Raw genomic sequence first — 23,584 nt, 5'->3', positions numbered from 1 at the left:
GGCTCAAACCCACAAACCAGGAGATTATGACCTGAGCTGAAGTCAGATGCTTAACTGACTGAGCCACCAGGGTGCCCCCAGTGTTGTCACTTTTGATTTAATATGGCCTGGTTTATGTGTCTGCAAGCTTTTATAATATCTTTATTCTTGGTATCTTGAAATTTTATGGTGGTATTACTTAGTATATACATCCTATTTTATTCATTAGGCAAGCATTTGGTGAGAGTCAGTCTAAAATAAATTCTTTTGCTTCTGTTATGTTTTTCTTGCACAGCTTTTTAAAAGTTTTTACTTAAATTCCAGTTAGTTAAAATACAGTGTAATTTTAGTACAATACAGTGATTAAGTAGTTCTGTATATCACCTGGTATTCATCACAAGTGCATGCCTTAATCCCTGACAAATATTTAACCCATTCCCTCACCCACCTCCGTCTTGGTAACCATCAGTTCTCTATAGTTAAGAGTCTTTCTTGGTTTGCCTTTCTCTCCTTTTTTACCCCCTTTACTCATTTGTTTCTTAAATTCCACATATGAATGAAATCATATGGTATTCATTCACTTAGCATAATACTTTCCAGCTCCATCCATGTGGTTGCAAATGGCAAGATTTCATTGTTTCTTATGGCTTTCTTATGGCTGAGCAATATTCTGTTACACACGCACACACATGCACACATACCACATCTCTATCCATTCATCATTCAGTGGGCATTTGGGTGTTTTCCATAATTCGGCTATTGTAGATAATGCTGCTATAAACATTGGGGTGCATATATTCCTTTGAACTAGTAGTGCAATTGCTGGATTGTAGGGTAGTTCTATTTTAACTTTTTGAGGAACCTCCATACTCATTTCCAGAGTGACGACACCAATTTGCATTTCCACCAGCAGTGCAGGAGCCCTTTCTCCATGTCCTAGCCAACACCTGTTGTTTCTTGTGTTGTTGATTTTAGCCATCTGACAGGTATAAGGTGATATCTCATTGTAGTTTGATTTGCATTTCCTTCATGATAAGTGATATTGAGCATCTTTTCATGTACCTGTTGGCTATCTGTATGTCTTCTTTGGGAAAATGTCTATTCATGTCTTCTCATATTCTAATTAGATTATTTGGGGGATGTTGAATTTTATAAGTTCTATTTATATTTTTACTAACCCTCCTTTATCAGATGTGTCATTTGCAAATATCTTCTTCCATTACATAGATTGCCTTTTAGTTTTGTTGATCATTTCCTTTGCTGTGCAGAATTCTTTCACAGTTTTTATTAAAAAAATTTCATGTTGGGGATGGGCATGAAGGAGGGCACTTTGGGGATGAGCACTGAGTGTTATGTAGAAACTAATTTGACAATAAACTATTTGTAAAAAAAAAAAAAAAAATTTCATGTTTTTATTTTTGAAAGACAGAGGGTGAGTGGGGGAGGGGCGGAGAGAGAGAGGAAGACAGAGAATCTGAGGCAGGCTTGGGGGTCCAGGGATTCCAAGCTGTCACTGCAGAACCCGATGCAGGGCTTGAACTCATGAACCTAGAGATCATGACCTGAGCTGAAGTTGGACGCTTAACTGATTGAGACACCAAGCTCCCTTCTTGCAGTTTTTAAATTATTATTTTCTGTATGTCATTATCTTTGTTTTTTCTTGAACTTCTATTAGTTCGATATCCAACCTCCTGGTTTGATCTTCTAACTTCGTATATATCACATAAATTCCATTCTTTGTCATTTTGTTATATTTTCTATGGGATCTCAGTTGTCTCTTAGTGTTTCTGTTTGAATATATTACTTCTTCCACCTGTTTTCACCTGTTTTGTTTTTTTTTTTTTAATTTCCAGGAGTTTTTCTGGTTCTAGTTTGTTCCTAGTTCGTTTTCCTTTCTCTTTCTTTCTTCGCCCCTCACCCCCCATTTTGTTCTAAGAAGACAAAGGGAACTACTTTTTCCTTTTCTCTGCATTGCCTCTGTTTCCTTCAGGTTCCCTTTTTTGGTTTGTTTAGTTTTTGGTATCTCATTGGAACCTTTGTCCTTTGTGTTTTGGCTTTTTTTTTTTTTATTATTAAGAGCTTTAGTAGAGAAGAGGGCAAAACAGAGGAGGAGAGAGAGCATCTTAAGCAGGCGCCATGCTCAGCTCACAGCCCACCACAGGGCTCAGTGCCATAATCCTGGAATCACGACCTGAGCCAAAATTCAGAGTTGGACTCTCAACCATCTGAGCCACCCAGGCACCCATCTATATAGATCATTTCCCGGGTACCATTTCACTTTCTTTAAAAACATCATTTATCTCTTCATTCAAATACTTTTTGAATGCCTGCTTTTATGTCAGGCTCTTGGTGCTGGGAATTTAACTGAATTAAATAGATAAAAATTGCTACCCTTGTGGATTTTATATTTTGGCATAGGGAGATAGAAAATAACAGGAATAAGTAAATATAGCATATTTGAGGGATGTTAGCAATAAAAAGTAAGGAAGAATGGTAGGGATCATTAATAGACAGTGGACATGGGGTATGAGACTTATGTTGCCACTTAGGAAAGGACAGCAAGGAAGAAGGAGCCATAATGGAGAACAGTGTTCTTAGTTGGGAGAACAGTTATATGCAAAGTTCTTGAGGTGGGAATCTTTCTGATCTGTGTGTGTAACAACCATATAGTTAGCTAGATCAAAGGAAGATACAATAAATTATGAGAACAGCATGGAAAATGGGAGTGGTGGGCAGAATGTGTAGGGCCTTTTAAGGGTTTTTGCTTGAGTCTTTGTGAAAGATGGGATTTGCAGATAGCCAATAAAGAGTTGATCTCAAGTTTGGAGTTTAGGAGAAAGGTCTGGGCTCTGATATAAATTTGAGAGTTACTAGTGCATATTTGAAATTTAAAGCTATGAAATTAGGGAAAATCACCATGGGAATGAGTGAAGATAGAAAAATTCACTTCAATTTCTAGAAAAGTTCAGAGAGGCAAGGAGAAACTAGTAAGGAAGAATGAATGGCCAGAGGTAGGCAAGGAGAGTTTTTGTGCAGGAAAGAATGAAGAACTGCTTTAACCACTGCTAATTAGTTTGAGGATAGACAACTTTGAGAGAGAAAAGAGAAACTCAAAGAGCCTGGGATGAGGTAGGTAGCTTAAAATAGCCTAAAATCTTAATTTTTCAGTTGTACCTGGTTTCTGTCTCTCAAAAGATTTGGAGCTTTCAGACCGTGTCCTAATTTCACCTGTGTTTGGAGAAGTTTTCTGAAATAGTATTGGTTGTTAGGTTTGTTGTATAGGTTAATTAACAAATTGCATGCCTAATTGGAATTGTTAGTCTTACATAGAGTCTCACTAATTCCTAGAGAAACAAAAATATGGGGTGTAGAAAAAGTCTAAGGTTTACAACTGCCAGGCACATCGTCCTTTTTTTCTTTTGATTTGATTGTGGGAAACTGAACCTAAGCTGAAGATTTTGGTTGGTTAAGGAGCAGACAGATCTGGGCGATCTGTATTACTTTTGCTTCATGTGTTTTGAAGCTCTGTGTTATAAGATGCATAAACATCTAGTATTTTTGCCTTCTTAATGAATTGACCCTTTTATAATTATGAAATGACCCTCTTTATCCCTGGTGGTAGTTTTTTTGCTTGGGAAGCTAGTTAAGGCTTATTTTTCCTAGTGGAAAACATTTTTTTTTGTTTTGTTTTTGCATTAAAATATTAGATATTTTAGGGGCGCCTGACTGGCTAAGTTGGTAGAGCATGTGACTCTTGATCTCAAAGTCAGGATGTTCAGGCCCCACTTGTGTGTGGAGCCTACTTAAAAAAAATTAGATATTTTAAAATTTGCCTTTTCATTTTCTTATTATAAAAACTTACTCTTTTTATATAGCTATTTCTTCTGCCATGTTGGATCTTTAAAATTGAATTATTTGTTCAGAATTTGCAAACTTAAAGGCTATCAAGAGCCAAACAAACACAGATGTTTAAGTGTATTTTTATTTTTATTTCCAAGTTAATTTTAGGAGAGCCACGTTCAGAGCCATAGATATAATTTACCTTTTTTTCTTCTGTGTTGTAGGAATAGACTTTAAGATCAAAACAGTTGAATTACAAGGAAAGAAGATCAAGCTACAGATATGGTAAGTGATGCTATTTCACCTACCTTATAAGTAGAATACCAAATTCCTGAAGGATTGGCAGTGAAATCCTTCCTTGTCACCTGTTTAGATTCTTTGAGACTTTCCTTTGTCAAGCCAGCAATCAGGTCACCTTCTTTCAGTGAAGTAAAAAAAAAAAAAAAAAAAAAAAAAATTAACATGGAGCACCTGATGCCTCAGGGGAGCATGTGATTCTTGGTCTCGAAGTCATGAGTCCAAGCCCCATGTTGGAGGTAGAGATTACTTTAAAAATAAACAGGGGTGCCTGGGCGGCTCAGTCGGTTAAATGTCTGACTCTTGATACTGGCTCAGGTCATGATCGAGCCCCATGTCATCTGGTTCTGTGCTGGGCCTGGAGCCTACTTAAGATTCTCTCTCTCTCCCTCTTCTGCTCCTCTGCTTGTGCTCTCTCTGAGAAAAAAGAAAAAAAGAAAAATAAATAAATACTGACATGGTCTTGGGAGTCCATGAAATCTGGCTGGGTGTTTTACCTTTTCCACTTGTTCTTTGAACTTGAGCAAGTTAAATAACACTGTCAGGCTGTTATGTCTTCCTATGTAAAATAGAAATAATGCCACTTACCTCTAAAGATTGTTCTAAGGATTATATGAAATAATCTATGTAGAGCCTTTATTTAGCACCATACTTTGCTCACACTCAGTAAAAAAAAGTTAATATAATCCTTTGATTGCTTTGAGAGTCTTTAGCTAAAATATTTCCTTTAATGTGTTTATAACTTTTTAAAAAGATTATTTCTTTATTTTTGAGAGAGAGAGAAAGATAGAGCACAAGCAGGGGAGCACAGGCAGAGACAGAGAGAGAATCCCAAGTTGGCTCTGCACTGTCTGCACAGAGCCCGACATGCTCAATTCCATGAACCGTGATATCATGACCTGAGCCAAAACCAACTGTCCAATGCTGAACTGACTGAGCCACCCAGGAGCCCTTAAAACTTTTTAGTTAGTTTGTGTAAGGTTTGCCCCATAGAAATACAATGATATTTTAAAATTTGTATTCAAGTGTGAATCATAGACTTTAAAATTAGAATAGCAATATTTTGTAGCGAATATTGTTTTACATATATATTAACCTATGGGGCGCCTGGGTGGCTTAGTCGGTTAAGTGTCCGACTTTCGCTTAGGTCATGATCTCGCGGTTCGTGGGTTCGAGCCCCGCGTTGGGCTCTGTGCTGACTGCCAGCTCAGAGCCTGTAGCCTGTTTCAGTCTGTGACTCCCCCTCTCTCTCTGACTCTCCCCTGCTCATGCTGTCTCTCTCTCTCCTAGAAATAAATAAAACATTAAAAAAAAAATTTTTAATGTTTTTAATTTAGATTTTCCCAAGCTATAAAACTGTTTGAGTATAACACTTATTTTACACATATAAACTAATATTTACAATACAACTGCATTTTTTATGTTATTTTTTATTTAATTTATTATTNCAGTCTGTGACTCCTTCTCTCTCTGACCCTCCCCTGCTCACGCTGTCTCTCTCTCTCTCTCTTAGAAATAAATAAAACATGAAAAAAAAACATATATATTAACCTATTAAATACTCAAAATGACCTTGTGAGATGTATTATTCCCTTTTTTTTTTTAAACTTGTTGAGGTATAACTGACATATAATAAACTGTACATATTTAAAGTATACAGTTTGGTTAGTTTTGACGTATATATAAATCTGTGAAATTATCATCACAGTCAAGGTAATAGACAAATCCATCACCTCAAGCCTCTTTGTAATCTCTTCTTCCTCCCCATTTCTGATCTCCAAGCAATCATTCTTTTGCTGTTTCCATTTTCTAGTAATGTATATAAATACAATCATAAAGTGTCTTTTTTTTTTTCCCATTTTTTTTGTCTGGCTTCTTTTACTCAGTATAATTATGAGAATTACCAATGATTTTATGTGTATCAATAAGTTCATTACTTTTTATTGCTGAGTAATAGTCCATTGTTATACATAAGTTGGTTATTCACCATAAAGCTGCTACAAATCTTTGTGTAGGTAAATGTTTTCTTTCCTCTTGAGTTATCCCTATTTTACAGATAATGAAATGGACACATACTGAAATAACTTAACCAACATCTTCAGCATGTAAATGGCAGAGCAGGGATGCATTACATGCTCAGAATGTATGGTTGAGAGTAACATTCTTTAATTTTTTTTTATAGTTATTTATTTATTTTTGAGAGAGAGAGACTGAGTGTAAGCATGGTAGAGGCAGAGAGAGGAGACATAGAATCTGGAGCAGGCTCCACGCTCTGAGTTGTCAGCAGAGCCCAACACAAGGTTCAAACTCACAAACCGCGAGATCATGACCTGAGCTGAAGTCAAACACTTAACCAGCTGAGCCCTCTAGATGCCCCTAAAATATAGACATTTTAAAGATTCTCTTTGAAGCACAATCCACCTGATGATCACTGATTTTTTTCCCCCTTACCTTAACTGGGAAATAACTCCGGAAATGAACTGTGCCTCATATTCTGTTTCCTTATAATTAAAGCTTATCTCAAGGGAAAGGATGTCCATTATTCTAAATTTCAACCAACTTCTCCTGACCCCTGCTCCTTCCCCCCCGCCTTTTTAAATCACCGGCCCTTATCTCAGCATCGGCCCTACAGAGTCAGTATTCCAAGCTCCTCCTAGGCTCTGCCACACTGGTTGGCTTTCCTCTAAACTGCATCATCTCTCTGTACACCTTAAACTAATAATATTCAGAGTGTTTGGCAGTAAGAGATATATTTTACATGGTGACCCTGTGACTCAATATACATGTACATGTATATGTGAGTGTATGTACAACAGAAACAAAAGTGCACATAACTTTTTTAGGATACATTTTTCTTTATATAATACATAAAACCTTTGACCTACTAAATTTGTCCTTTTCCTCCTACACTCTGTCTTACACAAACTTTCCCTTCTGTTCTTTGTCCTGTGGCTTTAAAATTTTTTTTTTTGCCCTGTCATTTTAGTTTTTGTAACATCTAGAAGTAAACAGTAACACTTGTTTTTTTTTTTTAAAGAGAACCTTCCCAGAAGACTTTGTTTTGCAACCGTAATTAATCTAGAAAAGATTTCTACTGTACCTGTAAATCTCAAGTATAGCACAGAAATGGTAACATTTCTAATTTAGAATTGTTTGATTTTTAGACATTATTAATATAACCTTTTTTTGTAGAAAAGCACTTTAAAAGGAAATTTTCATTTAGTCTAGGTTTTCATATGTAAAACTGCTTTTAATTTGAAATATCAATTTTCCAATAAAGATTAGGAATGAGTGGTTAAAATTTGCAGTTGATAGTTTTTAAGAGGTTAGTATTGTGCTAGCTGATTCTGTTTTCTTTGCTTCTGAAAGTTTGCATGCTGACAATCCAGGGAGAAGGCTCCAAGTTAAGAAATCTGGGACATACCACAGTAGTAATTCAAGGCTTTTAGCATGAAAAACCCATTACTCATAATTCAAAATGCTATCTTCAACATTAAATGCTTTGCTTCCAGTTCCTAAAAAAGCACAGTGTTTTTTTTTTATCTGTCTCTAGTGTGAATGAATATATTCAGATTCTTGTTTCAGCATGAAAAATTCTGTTCTGTGATTGAATATTGATTTGGGAAACTTTTCTTCAGTCTTTGCTAAAGATTTATTTTTCTTTACTTGAATGATTTTCACTTCTTGTCTTATTTCTAGGGGTCTTTTAGTCTATCAGTTGCCTAAAGGTGGAGATGTGTCTCACCCTGGCCACAGCGTGGCCTAAAATTAGCTTGTTTGGCTGATAAAGAAGCAGTTGTGGCTATTCATTCATTCATTCATTCATTTAATAACTTTTTTTTTTAAATGTTTATTTTTGAGAGAGACAGAGCATGAACAGGAGGAGGGACAGAGAGAGAGGGAGACCTAGAATCCAAATCAGGCTCCAGGCTCTGAGCTATCAGCATAGAGCCTGATTTGGGACTTGAACCCGCAAACCATGAGATCATGACCTAAGCTGAAGTCAGCAGCTGTGGTTTTTAAATCCCAGATCTCTAGAAGTTTCCACCATAGTATCTATCTACATTATTTGAAATTTGCCTTTCCTTGTTTCCTTTTGTTTTCTTTTTAAGGGAGGGTGGTCAGAAATGTTTGGCATCTGTATCTTGTACCTTCAATTTAACATCAACATAGTAACCAGAAATCGATAGCGTCACATTGTAGAATTAACCATTTATCTATGTAAGGGAGTCATCTTTGATTCTTCTCATTTCCTTAATCCCAGCATCCTTTTTGGTAAGCCCTGTTGATTCAATCTTACAATGTCTAGAATCCAAATACAATTTGCCATCTCCATTATTAACCTCCCACCCCTAGTCCACGCCACCATTACTACTACTTTGAGCCACTGCAGTAAGTAGACTCTTAATATCCTAACAGGTCCTTATTTCCCCCTTGGCCTTCTTCTCTTTTCCTTTTCCCACATAACAGCCAGAGTAATCTTTTTTTCAAATACAAATCAAATATAAATCATGGTTTTCATTCCTTCCCCATTTATAACCATTTTGAGTTCCATTGCATTTCAGATTTTAAGTCTAAATTCCAAACCCAAATCCTTTACCACACTTAGCAGAGTGGGCCTCTACATCAGTTGGTGCTCTCTTGTATAAATATAGTCTCTACCCCAAGCTGATTTCCTTTCAATCCCATGGACATGGCACATTCTTTTTCAATTTGGGAACTTTGTACATGCCTCACAGACCTCCCTCAAGCAACCCCACTCCCACACCTCTAACTATGGCTAGACTGAACATTCTGAAGTACCACTTTATTCCAGAAACTTCCCATGTCATGAGAAATAAAATTTGAAAATGTCAGGTTGTTGATACTGTCTGTTCTGACCTCATCTCTCAACAGCTTTGCTCCAACCAATGTGGCCATTTTCTCTCCCTTGAGCATACCAAGTTGTATTCCCATCTCAGGGCCTTTTAAACTCTTCGGCTTGGAATGCTTTTCATCAGATCTTTGTCCTGCTGCCTTCTCTCATTCAGATCTTAGCTCCATGTTCTTTGATAGGCCTTGCATGATGCTGAGCTAAAGTAGTCCAGCCTTCAGGCAGTGTCATGTATCCTAATTTATTTGCATCATAGTACTTTTTAGTATCTAAAGTTACCATAGTCTTAAAAAATGTGTCCATTATTTCCCCCCTTTTAAGGGTGGGGATTCTATCTGCCTGATCTGTGGTTATTGTAATGACCCGTCTAGAACAGAGCCTGGCAAATACTGATGCTTAGTAAATATTTGTTGACTAAATGACAAATGTTTGTTTGATTGACCTCTATTCATACTTCTCACTCCCCTTAAGCATCAGAGAACTCCCTAATCATTCCACCTAGATTACTTCTTCCTTCCCCCATACCTCATTTTTCATCTCTCCACCCTATTTACCTTGTTAGCATCTATCTAGTATCAGTTTGGGAGTATATATTTGTTTGTTTCTTTCCTCATTGGAATGTAAGCTCTGCAAGGCCAGGTTTCAGACTTTTTTTTTTAAATGAAGATAAATAAACATAATTAAAACTCATTTTAGAGTAGAGCGATTGCATATCTATGAGGACATCCAGATCTTGCTAAAATAAAACTCAACGTGGGGCACCTGGCTGGCTCTTTTGGTGGAGCATGACTCTTGATATCGGGGTTGTAGGTTCAAGCCCTTTGTTGGGTGTAGAGATTATTTAAAAACAAAATAAGTAAGAAAGTAAATAAATGAAATCTTTAAAAACAAAAAAACACTTCAGTAAAAATTTGGCATCCTAATTTACAAAGTAAGAAGTAATCTCGTTATATTATCAAAAACACAAAGTTATCAAATTTGGGGTCTCTTCTTTGCAGAACAGATTGGTGTTGTCTCTGGTCTGTTCAGTGCTGTCCGTGCCCAAACTAAAAATAACTGTCAGAATAGCAGCCAGAATACACGGTTTCCTTGACCTTGCATGTGGGACTAACAAGGAAATAAGCTATTTTAGTTCCTAGGAACATGTATCACTCCTTTTATAATATGTCAGTGGAGAAGAAAAAGGATTGTCTTAGCTGTGTATCTATTATTTTCTGTAAGGGAAGTTCTTTTGCCCCTGGGTTGTAATTTCAGAAACCTTAAACGTAGGCTGAGAAGAAAAAGTTATAATAGGAGAAGAAAATCAAGTTGAGTGGTTCCAAGCCTGGAAACAGGCTTAAAACCTGCATTATGGTACATAGAAATATATTGTGAGTACATACAATGTTTAGTTGCTCTTCAGATATTTAATACCTGGTTTAGCTTATTGGAGTCAACCTGCTGTCTTTACTCTCGGGTGTCTGCGTGCATTCAGGCCTAAAAATACTTTGGGTAATGAATCAGCAGCTGTGGTTTTTTTTTTTTGTTTTTTTTTTTAGCCCTGGCAGAGGGTCATCAATTAGCTCAGAGGTAGTAAGCAGGACTCTTTGTGGTTTGAAATAATGATTGTTTGCCTTAACAATTGGTAAGGGTTGATAAGAGTATTCAGGCACAGGCACAACTCTGAAAAAAAGGCTATTGGAAATCAAGGAGCTGAGGAGCCAGATCATCATGTGGGGTGAATGCAGTCATGTTGGAAAGTATAAGTATATGGCGTATGTAAATAAATGTAAATGAAAATGGGATATAGAAAGCCTTAAAAAAAAAAAAACTTAGCAGGGAAAGCATATAAAAAGAGGGAAGGATGATATTGGGTTGGGTGTAAGAGATTTGGGAAGATGGAGGAGAGCAAAAGAGCAGATGACAGTAGAATGCCATGGCTAGGTAGTTTCTTTTGCAGTGTAGTCTCTCTTGGTAGAGAATTTTGTTACAGATTTGACACTAAAATGGGTATATAGTAACATGAATGAATGTTGAAGAAGAAAGAGAGTTGGGGGTGGTTGTTCATAGTGAAGTGCTGTGGAAGATCTCTTTAAGTTCTTATTACTTATGACAAAAAATGAAATAAAAGTTTTCCATGCCTCCTACACCAAAGCCAGTAGGCACTACTGGAACCCAGTACATTTCCAGACCGGTTAGCTAGGAGACTTTAACTCCTCTTTCAGGGTATACACTTACTAGTTGATTTATACTTTTTAGCAGTTCAGAAAAGAGCTAAACTATTGCTAATGTGTTGAAACAAAATTTTACGGGGTTTTTTTTTCTCCATGAAATCATAAATTATGCCTGATTACAAGTACCTTGTAACTAAATAGATAGGATTAATAAAAGATAAACAAGAATTTGGAATTGAGGAAAATGAAAGATGTAAATACATTATCTCTAAAGGACAACTCATTTGCTATGCTTAATTTGTAAAACTTACCTAGAAACTTCTTAGGGGCCAAGGCAAAAAAAAAAAAAAGACTGGAAAGAAGATGACAATTAGATGACATTACTCTTTTTAGAAATAATATGAAGAATGAGAGAAAAACATCATAACAAATACAGAGTACATTTTCATAAATCTTCTTCCTGTGATTTTTAATGAATTAACACATTAAAAAGGTAGTAATAAAACTTGTGGTATACGAGTGTAATTAAACATGTGAATACAAACACCTATGTGTGCCCAGATACGTATGTAACCATTAACTGGTCTGACCTGATCTAAGCATACAGCCTGGAAGAGCTGACGGTGTGTTTCGTAGATGGTTTTTCTTAAATGACACTTCTGATGGCAGGTTTTTGGTGTTGCGTTACCTCCTCCCTCTGCTTCTGCACACACACCCATTTTCAACACCGTAAATAGAATGATTTCTTTTTAAACTCAGGTTAAATCACTTCTTTTTGTAAAACCCTGCAGTAGACTTCCTATCTCGGGGGAAAAACCGAAGTCCTCTTGACCCCTTTACGATTCCCCAACCACGTCAGGACCTTTGTACTTGTTCTTCCCATCTTCTTGGAACACTGTTATTCCCTGATACTTCCTTTTTCCCTTCACCTTCTCACTGAGGCCTTCCCTCGCCACCCTGTTTAAATTTTTACTTGATTGCATCGTCTCCAGCATCAGCCCCTAGTCTCTTTACTTTTTGTACTCTTGGTACTTGTCACACCCTGAAGATACATAGTTCTAGAAATAATGATTTATTTGTTATTTACCACCAGGGGCATATAAACATCATTAAGGCAGGAGTTTTTCTTCCGTTTACAGTTTTCTCGCTGGTGCCTAGAAGAGTTCTAGATATACTGTTTGTTCAGTAAATACCTGCAGAATGAATAAATGGGATTTTACATTATTTTAAAGGGCAGATCCATGTACTTTGAGATGAGATGGGCAAGTGACAGAGCTGAAATTCTCTTTCAAAAAATGGAAAGTTCAGCCAGTTTGCCTTTAACTTGGCTGAATAAAAAATCATTTCATTTTACCTTTACACAGAAATAGGCTTCAGGGAAAACCAGGGATTTCCTTGTGAAGCAGCTTTGAGTACAGCTTAAACACTGACACACTGACTTGAGAGAGCATCTGCAGAGATGGTGTTGACTTAAGACATTTTGGAAACACATGTTTTGAATCACAGAATAACATTATTGCATCTTTGTATATTTTTATACTACAGAATGCTTTGGGGTTATCTATAACAGATATACAAATAAATTATGGAATTTTACTTTAGTTATTTCTTTCAGTTATGAATGAAAAAACAAAGATCCAGAAAGGTTACATACCTTCAAGTTCACCCACCTGGAAGGATTGGAACCTGAGGATAAACTTGGATCTGTTTCCAAACCCATGCGCTGTGTTTGTTCTTATTTAATGCTTAGCACACAGTAGACACTCGGTACCTATTTGAATTGACGGATAGATGGATAGAGGGCAGATGTATGAACACTGTAATTGTACATCAAGATTGAGTGTAAGGAATATTGATGTATTGGTAGTTCTATTATATTTCTGGCTATACAAATTTTTAGGCATATAAGCATTTAAAAAAATATTTTTAATGTTTATTTTTGAGAGAGACAAAGCGAGCAGGGGAGGGGCAGAGAGAGGAGGACAGAGGTTCTGAAGCAGGCTCTGTTTTGACAGCAGAGAGCCTGATGTGGGGCTTGAACTCATGAACCACAAGATCATGACCTTAGCTGAAGTTGGATGCTTAACCGATTGAGTCACTCAGGCCCCCCTAAGCATTATTTTAAAAATATGTTTAAAATTTTTTTTTAATGTTTTCTTTATTTCTGAGAGAGAGACAGAGACAGCGTGAGCAGGGAAGGGACAGAGAGAGAGGGAGATACAGAATCTGAAGCAGGCTCCAGGCTCTGAGCTAGCTGTCAGCACAGAGCCCGATGCGGGGCTCAAACCCACGAACCTTAGGATCATGACCTGAGCCAAAGTCGGATGCTCAACCAACTGAGCCACCCAAGGCACCCCTAAAAATATGGTTTTTAAGGATTACGTAACTGAATTAGAGTGGCTTGATTGTAAAATAATGAAGAATCTACAGGATTGGATTATGAAGTACTGACTCATTAACATTTGAATGCTTGTTCACCATGTAGAGACCACAGATTCTGCAATGAACAAGACAAACAAATCTGCTGGAACTTAAATTTTAGAGGACATGGGAGACAATAAATAAACCTGTAATAAGTGTTATACAGGGAAGTGAAGTAGGGATGGAGAGAGACTGCATGACTATTTAAATTGGGCAGCTAGAGGGGCGCCTGGGTGGCTTAGTCGGTTAAGCATCTGACTTTCGCTTGGGTCATGATCTCGCGGTTCGTGGATTCGAGCCCCGCGTCGGGGTCTGTGCTGACTGCCAGCTCGGAGCCTGGAGCCTGTTTCAGTCTGTGACTCCCTCTCTCTCTGACCCTCCCCTGCTCGTGCTGTCTCTCTCTCTCTCTCTCCTAGAAATAAAACATTAAAAAAAATAATAAAATGAAATAAATTGGGCAGCTAGAAAAGCCTCATTGTTAAGGTGATGGTTCTTCAACTGTGAGCACGAGGAGCCAGTCAGGCTGTGGGAACAGCTAGTAGTGTTTGAGTGAAAACAAGCTTGTGAACTTGGGGGTGTTAAAAAAAAAAAAAGTGAGACCAAAAAAGCTTAAATTATAAAAAAATAAATTAAAAAAACACGTGGCTCTAGCTGACCAGGAAAGGAATACATCAAAATTTGGGGGGCTGGAGAACGAACAAGTCCTCTAACGCTTTGAAAGCCTCAAGATAAGGTTTTGAAACTGATTCTGGTTTAATGAATTGGAAATTTGGCTTGTTTTTTAAGCCTAGTAATCTTTTCTGGTTTTTTTGATGGCTTTATTGAGATGAGACATAATTCGTGTACCATGTAATTTACCCATTTAAAGTGTACAATTAGTTTTTTAGTGTATTTACAATGTATATATTCATCATCGTCATAATTTTAGAACATGTTTATATTCCCAAAAAGAAACTACATATTCTTTGTCAGCCACTCCCCATCCTGCCCAAACCCCCTTAGTCAGGGCAACCACGAATATACTGTCTCTGTGATTTTCCTGTTCTGAACATTTCCTATAAATGGAATCATACACTGTCTGGTCTTTTGTTTCTGATTTCTTTCACTTAACCTAATGTTATCAGTTATCAAGTTTCATCCATGTTGTAGCAGATATCAGTACTTTATTCCATTTTATGGCTGAATAATATTCCATTCTATGACTTTATCACGTTTTATTTATCCAAGTCAATTGATGGACATTGAGGGTGTTTCTGGTTTTTGGCTATTAAGAATAATGTTATGAACATTCATGTATGAGTTTTTGTGTGGGGATATGTTTTCATTTCTCTTGGGTGTATACCAAGAAGTAGAATTGGAGGATCACATGGTAGCTGTATATTTCACATTTTGAGGAACTGCCAGACTATTTTCCACAGTGGCAGCATCAGTTTAAAGATCACTACTATGTAAAGAATATCAGCCCCTATATCTCTGAATGTTAGGATGCCAGCAAAAGATACTAAGAATGAGCAGCCAGTGCCATCGAAATATGTGGTGTCAGAAAAGTCATGAGAATAGAATGTTTCAAGACAAGGAGGTGGTCAATTTTATGGCATCCTTATGAATGATTGAAATATACAAAAAGGAACTAAATCCTGGATTTAGCTATTAGTGGATTTTGGAGACATTTTGAAGAAAAGCAGAAGTTTGATGGGGAAAATTTTTTTTTTTAATCCAGACAAGCTGGTTTTAAACTTTATGAAAAGTCTGGAATAGCTAACACAACTCTGACAGCAAAATAAGTGGGAGCAATCTATCTGGTGTGAAGACTTTTTAGCTACAGTAATCAAGACCATATGGTATTGGGGGAGGCATAGACACATAGGTCATTGGAACAAAAGAAAAGCCCAGAAACAGACTGGATCATGGCCTACTGATTTTTGTCAAAGGTGCAAAAGCAATTCAATAAAGAAAGGTTATTTCCTCAACATTTTCAACAAATAGTGCCAGAGTAGTTGGACATCCATAAGCAAAAACATGAAACTTTACGTAAAATTAATGCCTTGTGCCAAAATTAACTCAAAGTATATCATCAATTTAAATATAAAATGTAAATCATAGACTTCTAGAAGAAAACAGAAAATTTTTGTGACCTAAGACAAGTTCTTAGATACAACACTAAAACCATGATCCATAAAAGATTTTTAAAAATCAAAAAGTTGGAATTCATAGTTTAATTTTTTAATGTTTGTTTATTTTTGAGAGAGTTTCAGAGTGGGAACAGGTGAGGGGGACGGGGGTAGGGGGGGCAGAGAGAAGGGAGACACAGAATCCAAAGAAGGCTCTAGGCTCTGAGCTGTCAGCACAGTTACAGGGCTCCAACTCGTGGGCTGTGAGATCATGACCTGAGCTGAAGTCGGCTGCTCAATCGACTGAGCCACCCAGGCGTCCCGGGTTTCAAAATTTAAAACTTCTGCTCTACAAAATATCCTGTCAAGAGAATAAAAAAACTAGATGCAGAACCCTAAACATGGAACAGTTAAAAAAGAAAACAAAAGAACAAGCAATCCAATTAGAAAATGGACAGAAAACAAGAACAGCCATTTCAGCAGCCATTTCACCATGGATGGCAAATAATTACATGAAAAAATGTTCACCATCTTTAGCCATGGAGAAGTACAAATTAAAATGATAATGAGGTATCACTCGTGACCTATTTATTAAATTAAAAAATAGTGACAGCACCAAATGCTGATGGAGGCAGAGAAACTGGATCGGAATGTAAAGTGGGACAGCCACTCTAGAAAAGTTCAGCAGTTTCTTATAAAATTAAACATATACTTTATCATACTATTCAGCAGTCGCATTCCTGGGTATTCATCCCAAAGAAATCAAAACTTATTTTCACACAAAAACTTAATACATAAGTATCCATAGCAACTTTATTTCTAATGGCCAAAAACTGGAAGCAACCCAAATGTCCTTCCACAGGTGAGTGATTAAACATATTGTGATATGTCCGTACCATGGAACACTATTCAGCAATAGCACAGATTAGTATTACATGCAACAATGTGGGTGGGTCTCAAAGAGATTTACGGTTACAAAAAGTGAAAAACGACCATTTCAAAAAGTTTGTATACGGCATGATTCCATTTATCCATTATTCCATTTGGAAATGACAAAATTGTAGATATGGAAAACAGATTATTGGCCAGGGTGTAGGGACTATAGGAGATGCAAGTGTTCTCTCTTGTTTCTGGTGGTGGTTACACATATCTATACATGTGATAGAATTGCAGAGAGCTACATACATGCATGTGTGCATGTATGTTAAAAAAGTGAACTCTAAATAAGGTCTTTTGATTGTACCAATGTAAATTTCCTGGTTTTGCTTTTGTGAGATGGTGTATGATGTTATCATTGGGGAGAACTGGGTGAAGGATACATGAGGATACATTTTTATAACTTCCAGTGAGGCTATAATTACCTAAGAAAGAAAGTTTGCTTGGGGAGGGGAACAGAGAAATGTGATGTCAATTGAAGGGATGTAGGATTGAGAGTAGGTATTTTGGTTTTAATTTTACTTTTTTACAAAAGATAAGGGGGCCACCTGGTGGCTCAGTTGGTTGAGCGTCTGACTCAATTTCAGCTCAGGTCATGATCTCATGGTTCGTGGGTTTGACCCTTGTGTGAGGCTCTGTACTGGTAGGATTCCCTCTCTCTCTGCCCTCCGCTGCCCTTGCTTTCTCTCAAAATAAATAAATTAACTTTACAAAAAAAAAAAGAGGGGCACCTGGGGTAGCTCAGTTAGTTGTGTCTGAATCTTGATTGTGGCTCAGGTCATGATCTCACAGTTCATGAGTTCAAGCCCCACATTGGGCTCTGCACTGACAGCATTGAGCCTGCTTGGGATTCTCTCATTCTATCTCATTCATTCATTCTCTCTCTCTCTCTCTCTTTCTCTCTCTCTCTCTCTCTCTCTCTCTCTCTCTCTCTCTCTCCCCTCCCTCCCTCTCCCTCTCTCCCCTCCCTCCCTCTCCCTCTCCCCCCTCCCTCCCTCTCCCTCCACCCTCTCCTCTCTCTCCCCCCTCCCCTTCCCCTGCTCAGCCTCTGCCTGCCTCCCTCCCTCTCTTAAATATTTTTAACATAAAAAAAAAGATAGGAGATACTAAAACATATACGTAAGCTGATGAGAATGATCTGTAAAAGGAAGAAATAGGTGATGCAAATAGGGGGAAATTACAGGAGCAAAATGCAGATCTTAGATCTTTGGCATGAAGGAATTGAAAAATACTATTTATGTATTTCTATCTTGTTACTTAAAAATGAAGTTATCTATACAGCATTTTGTAGATGATTCTAAGTGGGTAAATGTGGCTGTACTACGGTGTAGGCTGTTAATGTTTTAAACATCCCACATGCTTTTTGTATTACATACGGAACTGGATCACTGAATAAAACAGAATATTAAGTTTTTATTACTCTTGCTGGTGTTCATTTTAAAATAACGTCTCAAGAGTTTTACATGTCATTCTTCTACTGTTTTTCCCTTTCAAATTTTCCTCCAGTATAGGTAGCTCATTATATTCTTTGACTAAAAAAGTTATACATATACATATATATGTGTATATATATATATACTTATGAATAAATCAGAATTATTTACCATTTAAGAATTAAATGAGTGGTTCAGTTTTGCTTTATCGCATATAGTGGATTTTCATGTTTCTCTTACCAAACCATTTTACTGTTTTGCCCTTTTTCTAGAATGTAGTAATATCAACATGTTCAATACAAATTATTGCTGTTTATTTCAGGGATACAGCAGGCCAGGAACGATTTCACACCATCACAACCTCCTACTACAGAGGAGCGATGGGTATCATGCTAGTATATGACATCACCAATGGTAAAAGTTTTGAAAACATCAGCAAATGGCTTAGAAACATAGATGAGGTAAGACCTAGAAATTGTATAACCCTTTATAAAGACACATTTTTGTGTTAAGAATAAATATTCTAATTGATGTTTAGTATATACTGTACTATCATTATTATTGAGTCATTTCTCCTTTTTAAAAGCTAATGTTATATTTTGCCTAGGTTTTTCTTAAAGTTTTGGGTCTGTCTAGAACCCTATCCAAGGTAATTACTAACTTACCCAAAACCTCTATACAGCCATCTTCTAAGATGGTCCCACATAGAAGCTACCAGTGGTTTTACACACCTCTCTTTAAATGAATTCTTTCTTAGTGAATTTTTATTGAATAAATGAATGAATTACTACCTTTTCCAGTAATAATTTTAAAACAACAGAAATGTCATATCACTTCTAGACATTTTGAGAGAAACAGAGTAGTAATGTGTTAAACACCTAACCAAGAAAAGAGTGCCGTATCATTGCATGTGATGGTGTCAGTTTTTATAAGGTAAAATATGTGTCAAAGCCTGTCTACTGCCGTGATGCAACATAAGTAGCTACTTGTTGAAATTATTTTTCATGTCTTACTGCTGCCGTCTAGACTTTCGAGTTTCATTAAGACTGATAAGTCTTTAAAACATTTTTGGCTAGATACATGAAGATCAAGGCCCAAGCCAATATTAGACAGAAGATCACGATTTCTTCAATGGTAGCAGTACTAACAGCTCATTACTAACTTTTCCATTGCTACAATAAATCTTCAAAGAGAAGCCTGTTAGTATTTAATAATCAGTTAACAGTTCACTAATTTTTGAAACAAAAAGGCTCCATTTTAAATTTTCTTTAGCCTTTATTTTATGATTCAGCCAAGTAGCATGTGTAGTAGGAGCAATTTATAAAGAGACTGTGTTGTTCTAAAAACCACCAGTTTTCTGAATTCTGTGACATGAACTGGATATCCTACAGTTCAGTGCCATTCTGACTCCACTAGTTTAAGGACTCAGTCCCACAAGACTGCCCTTCCTTCAAATGTTAAGTCCTGGGTCCCCTAGGCAAGCCTCACTTCTCTCTGACTTGGCTACAAATTTGAGGGCTCCCAGGCCCCACTTTTGGTTCAGTAGTTGGCTAGAGTAACTTATAAAACTCAGGAAAGTGCTGTATTTACATTTAATATTTTATTGTAAAGAATACAGTACAGGAACAGCTAAATGGAAGTGATGCATAGGCAAGGCAATGAGGGTGGGGAACACCGCTTCCAGGCTATCTCTGGACAGTTACCCTCTGGGCATTTTGATCTGTTCTACCTGGAAGGTCCCCTGACTTCATTGTTTCAGAGTTCAATCCAGGTTTTACTGCTTAGGCAGGGTTGCTTAAATCATTGACCTCTGGTGATTGAACTTAATCTCCAGCCCCTTCACCTCATGGGAGGTAAGGGAGTGGCTGAAAGTTCCAATTCTTTAATCACATGTTTGGTTCCTCTGCTGATCAGCTCCCATTGTGAAACTCTCTAGGCCACCCTCTACCCTAGTCCTTCATTAGCATAAACTTAGATAAGCAGAAAGGGCTCTGTTATGAACAACAAAAGACAATCTGTCACTCAGGAAATGAGGAATAAACAGGGAAGAAAGACCAAATATGTTTTTTATTATATGACATATAAGACATTAGATACTGGTGGGAGCGCCTGGATGGCTCAGTCTGTTAAGCATCCGACTCTTGAGGCTTTTGATTTCAGCTCAGGTCATGGTCTCTCAGTTCTTGAGATTGAACCCTGTGATTGGTGCTGCCTAATATTCACTTTGTTATAGAAATTAAAGCTTTACCTAAATGAAAAGAAGCTGAACTGATCAAACATTTTTATTTATTTATTATTTATTTTAAAGAAACTAGCTTGGGTTTTCTTTTTATGTTTATTTTTGTGTGAGATAGAGATATAGAGCATGAGCAGGGGAGGGGCGGAGAGAGAGAGAGTTAAACACAGAATCTGAAGTAGGTTCCAGGCTCTGAGCTGTCAGCACAGAGCCCGACGTGGGGCTCGAACCCACCAACCATGAGATCATGACCTGAGCCGAAGTCATGCTCAACCAACTGAGCCACACAGGCACCCAAATCCAACATTTTTTAAAGGATTATATATCATGATCAAGAGGAACTTAACCTAGGAATGCAAGAATGGTTTAATTTAAGAAATCAATCAGTATAGGGGCATCTGGGTGGCTCAGTTGGTTTAAGCATCTGACTTTGGCTCAGGTCATGATCTCATGGTTTAGTTTGTGAATTCAAGCCTCTTGTCGATGTCTGTGCTGACAGTGAGGAGCCTGCTTGGGATTTTCTTTCTCTCCCACCCCCCCACTCTCTTTCTCAAAATAAAATAAAATTAAAAAAGAAATCAATTTAATATACTGTATTGATTATAGGCAAAAGCCATATTATCATGCCAACAGACACAGAAAAAAAAATTGACAAAATCTACACCCTTACGTGATAAAAGCACTTCATAAACTAGACATAGAAGAGAAAATCCTTAGCTTAATAAAAGGCATTTGTGAAAATCCCACAGCCAACATCATCCCTGCCCCTTACAGTCAAGAATGAGAAGTATGCCACCTATGTTCTTGATTGTAGTGGGCATTCTAGCCAGGGCAATTAGGCAGAGAAAAAAAGGGGGGCACCCAGATTGTGAAGTAAAATCATTTGTAAATAATGAGATTTTGTATATAGAAAATCCTAAGGAATCCACACATGTACACCAAAAAACTAAACTGTTAGAACTGATAAGTTCAGTAAGCGTGGCAGAAATAAGATGAGTATACAGAAATCCATTAGCAGTGAATAATCCAAAAATGAAGTTAAGGGGGCGCCTGGGTGGCTTAGTCGGTTAAGCGTCCGACTTTCCGACTTTCGCTTAGGTCATGATCTTGCGGTTTGTGGGTTCGAGCCCCGCGTCGGGCTCTGTGCTGACTGCCAGCTCGGAGCCTGGAGCCTGTTTCAGTCTGTGACTCCATCTCTCTCTGACCCTCCCCTGCTCACGCTGTCTCTCTCTCCTAGAAATAAATTTAAAAAAAAAAAAAAAAAAAAATGAAGTTAAGGATATAATTCCATTTACAGTAGCATCAAAAGAAGAAAAACAATTAATTTAGAAAATAAAGAGGCAATTAATTTAAAAAATAAAGAGGAAAAACTAGTTATGAAAAATTTAACCAAAGGCCTACTGAAAAAATGTTAAAAGAAATTAAAGAAGATCTAAGTAATTGGAAAGATACCTCGTGTTTACGAATTGGAAGACGTCATACTGTTAAGATAGCACTGGACAAAGTGATCTGCAGCTCCAGTGCAATTCCTGTAGAAACCTTAGCTACTTTCTTGGGGGTAAGGGGACTGGCAGAAATTGACAGGCTGATCTTAGAATTCATAAGGACATGCAAGGGACCCAGAAGAGCCAGACTCTCTTGATATGAGGAATGACATTTTAAGCTAAGACCTGAAGAAAGGAGTAAAAGTTATCCAGAAAAGAATGGGGCTAGTTCAAAGAATGTTATGTATTTAAATTTAAGACAAATCTCAAATTACTTTTGTTATCTAGAGAACCTATACCTTGGCTGCAGAGACATTCAGGGAAAGGTGTGTTGTGCCAAAGATAGACAATTTGCAAATGTTTTTTTGTATTCCAGGGGTTGGTTGCCTTTTCAGTCTGGTAGTGACCTTTGACACACAAAAGTTTTTAATTTTGATGAAATATGATTTTCCTATTTTTTCTTTTGTTATCTGTACTTTTGGTGTCATATCCAAGAAACCATTAACAAATCCAATGCCATAAAACTTTCCCCCTATGTTTTATGAGTTTTATAGTTTTTGGTCTTATCCACTTTGAATTTAGTTTTGTATATAGTATAATTTGGGGTCCAACTTCATCCTTTTGCTTATTGATATTTGGTGTGCCCAGCGCTATTTGTTGAAAAGACTCTTCTTCCCCCCATTGAATGGGCTTGGGACTCTTGTCAAATCATTTGGTCATGCATGTAAGGGATTATTTCTTGGCTCTGTATTCTGTTTTATTTGTGTATATTTTTTATGCCAGTAGCACGCTATTTTGATTATTGTAGCTTTGTAGTTAGTTTTGAAATCAGGGAGTAAGTATGAATCTTCCAACTTGGTACTTCTTTTTCAAGATCATTTTTGGCTGTTTAGTGTCCCTCGAGATTACATATGATTTTAGGGATGAGTTTTTCTGTTTGTGCAAAAGATGTTATTAGGATTTCGGTGGAGCAAACATTTGTTTTTAACTGATTTTTCTGCATGGGATCCTCTTGTGTTCTAGCAGCATAACTTTTTTGTTGTTTATTTTGCGAGAGAGAGAATGCGAGAGCACGCACCCGTGAGTAAGCACTTGCACAAGTAGGGGAGGGGCAAGGAGGGAGAGAGAGAATATCCCAAGCAGTCTCTGTGCTGTCAGCACAGAGCCCAGAGTGGGGCTCAATCTCCCAAATCGTGAGATCATGACCTGAGCTGAAATCAAGAGTGACTGAGCCACACAGGCGCCCTGGCAGTATAGCTTTTTGAGATTTTAAGGGCTCTGTAGAATTTTTAATTAAGGCTTCTACAGGGTAATACATATTCTCCAAAACCATCATCCAGCTTGGATTTAGATTATGCATATGAGATTCCAGGTTCAGATCTTTTGCCTATGTCTTCCCTTTTGGTGAGAATATATTAGAAACTACACAGCCTCCTATTGGGGGAAAATAATATCTGACGGTGATGTTAGGGATTGTATTTCCTTTTCTAAGTAATTTATGAATATTTGTAGGCTTTTAGTATGGGATTGATTTCAGGGTGATTGCTTTAAAACTTTCAGATTATAAAAATGACACTGAAGATTGAGAAAAATAAAGTCATTTTTAGAAAATACTAAGCTATAATTCATGGTAGTGTGTAAATTAATTTTTTTCCATTGTAGCATGCCAATGAAGATGTGGAAAGAATGTTACTAGGAAACAAATGTGATATGGATGATAAAAGAGTTGTACCTAAAGGAAAAGGAGAACAGGTAAAAAGCTCTGAATGAAACTAATACGCTTTCTTTGTGAAGATGGATTGCATTACATTGGTTTGTACT

General features: G+C 37.2%; 1 protein-coding gene across 1 annotated transcript in view; it reads left to right on the top strand.

The window, feature by feature from the left end:
* Window positions 1-23,584, top strand: part of RAB10 (RAB10, member RAS oncogene family) — an 82,350-nt gene that overhangs the window by 49,928 nt on the left and 8,838 nt on the right. The window contains exons 2-4 of the mRNA XM_039238341.1: window positions 4,044-4,104; window positions 18,366-18,504; window positions 23,426-23,515. Of these exons, the coding sequence (XP_039094272.1) occupies window positions 4,044-4,104; window positions 18,366-18,504; window positions 23,426-23,515 (290 nt within the window). The remainder of the gene's footprint in view (window positions 1-4,043; window positions 4,105-18,365; window positions 18,505-23,425; window positions 23,516-23,584) is intronic.

This window comes from Hyaena hyaena, unplaced genomic scaffold (genome assembly GCF_003009895.1).
Source record: "Hyaena hyaena isolate Hyena2069 unplaced genomic scaffold, ASM300989v1 scaffold_138, whole genome shotgun sequence".
Classification (NCBI taxonomy): Eukaryota; Metazoa; Chordata; class Mammalia; order Carnivora; family Hyaenidae; genus Hyaena; species Hyaena hyaena.
Note: the sequence above shows the minus strand (reverse complement) of the source record. Positions and strands in the feature narration are given on the sequence as shown.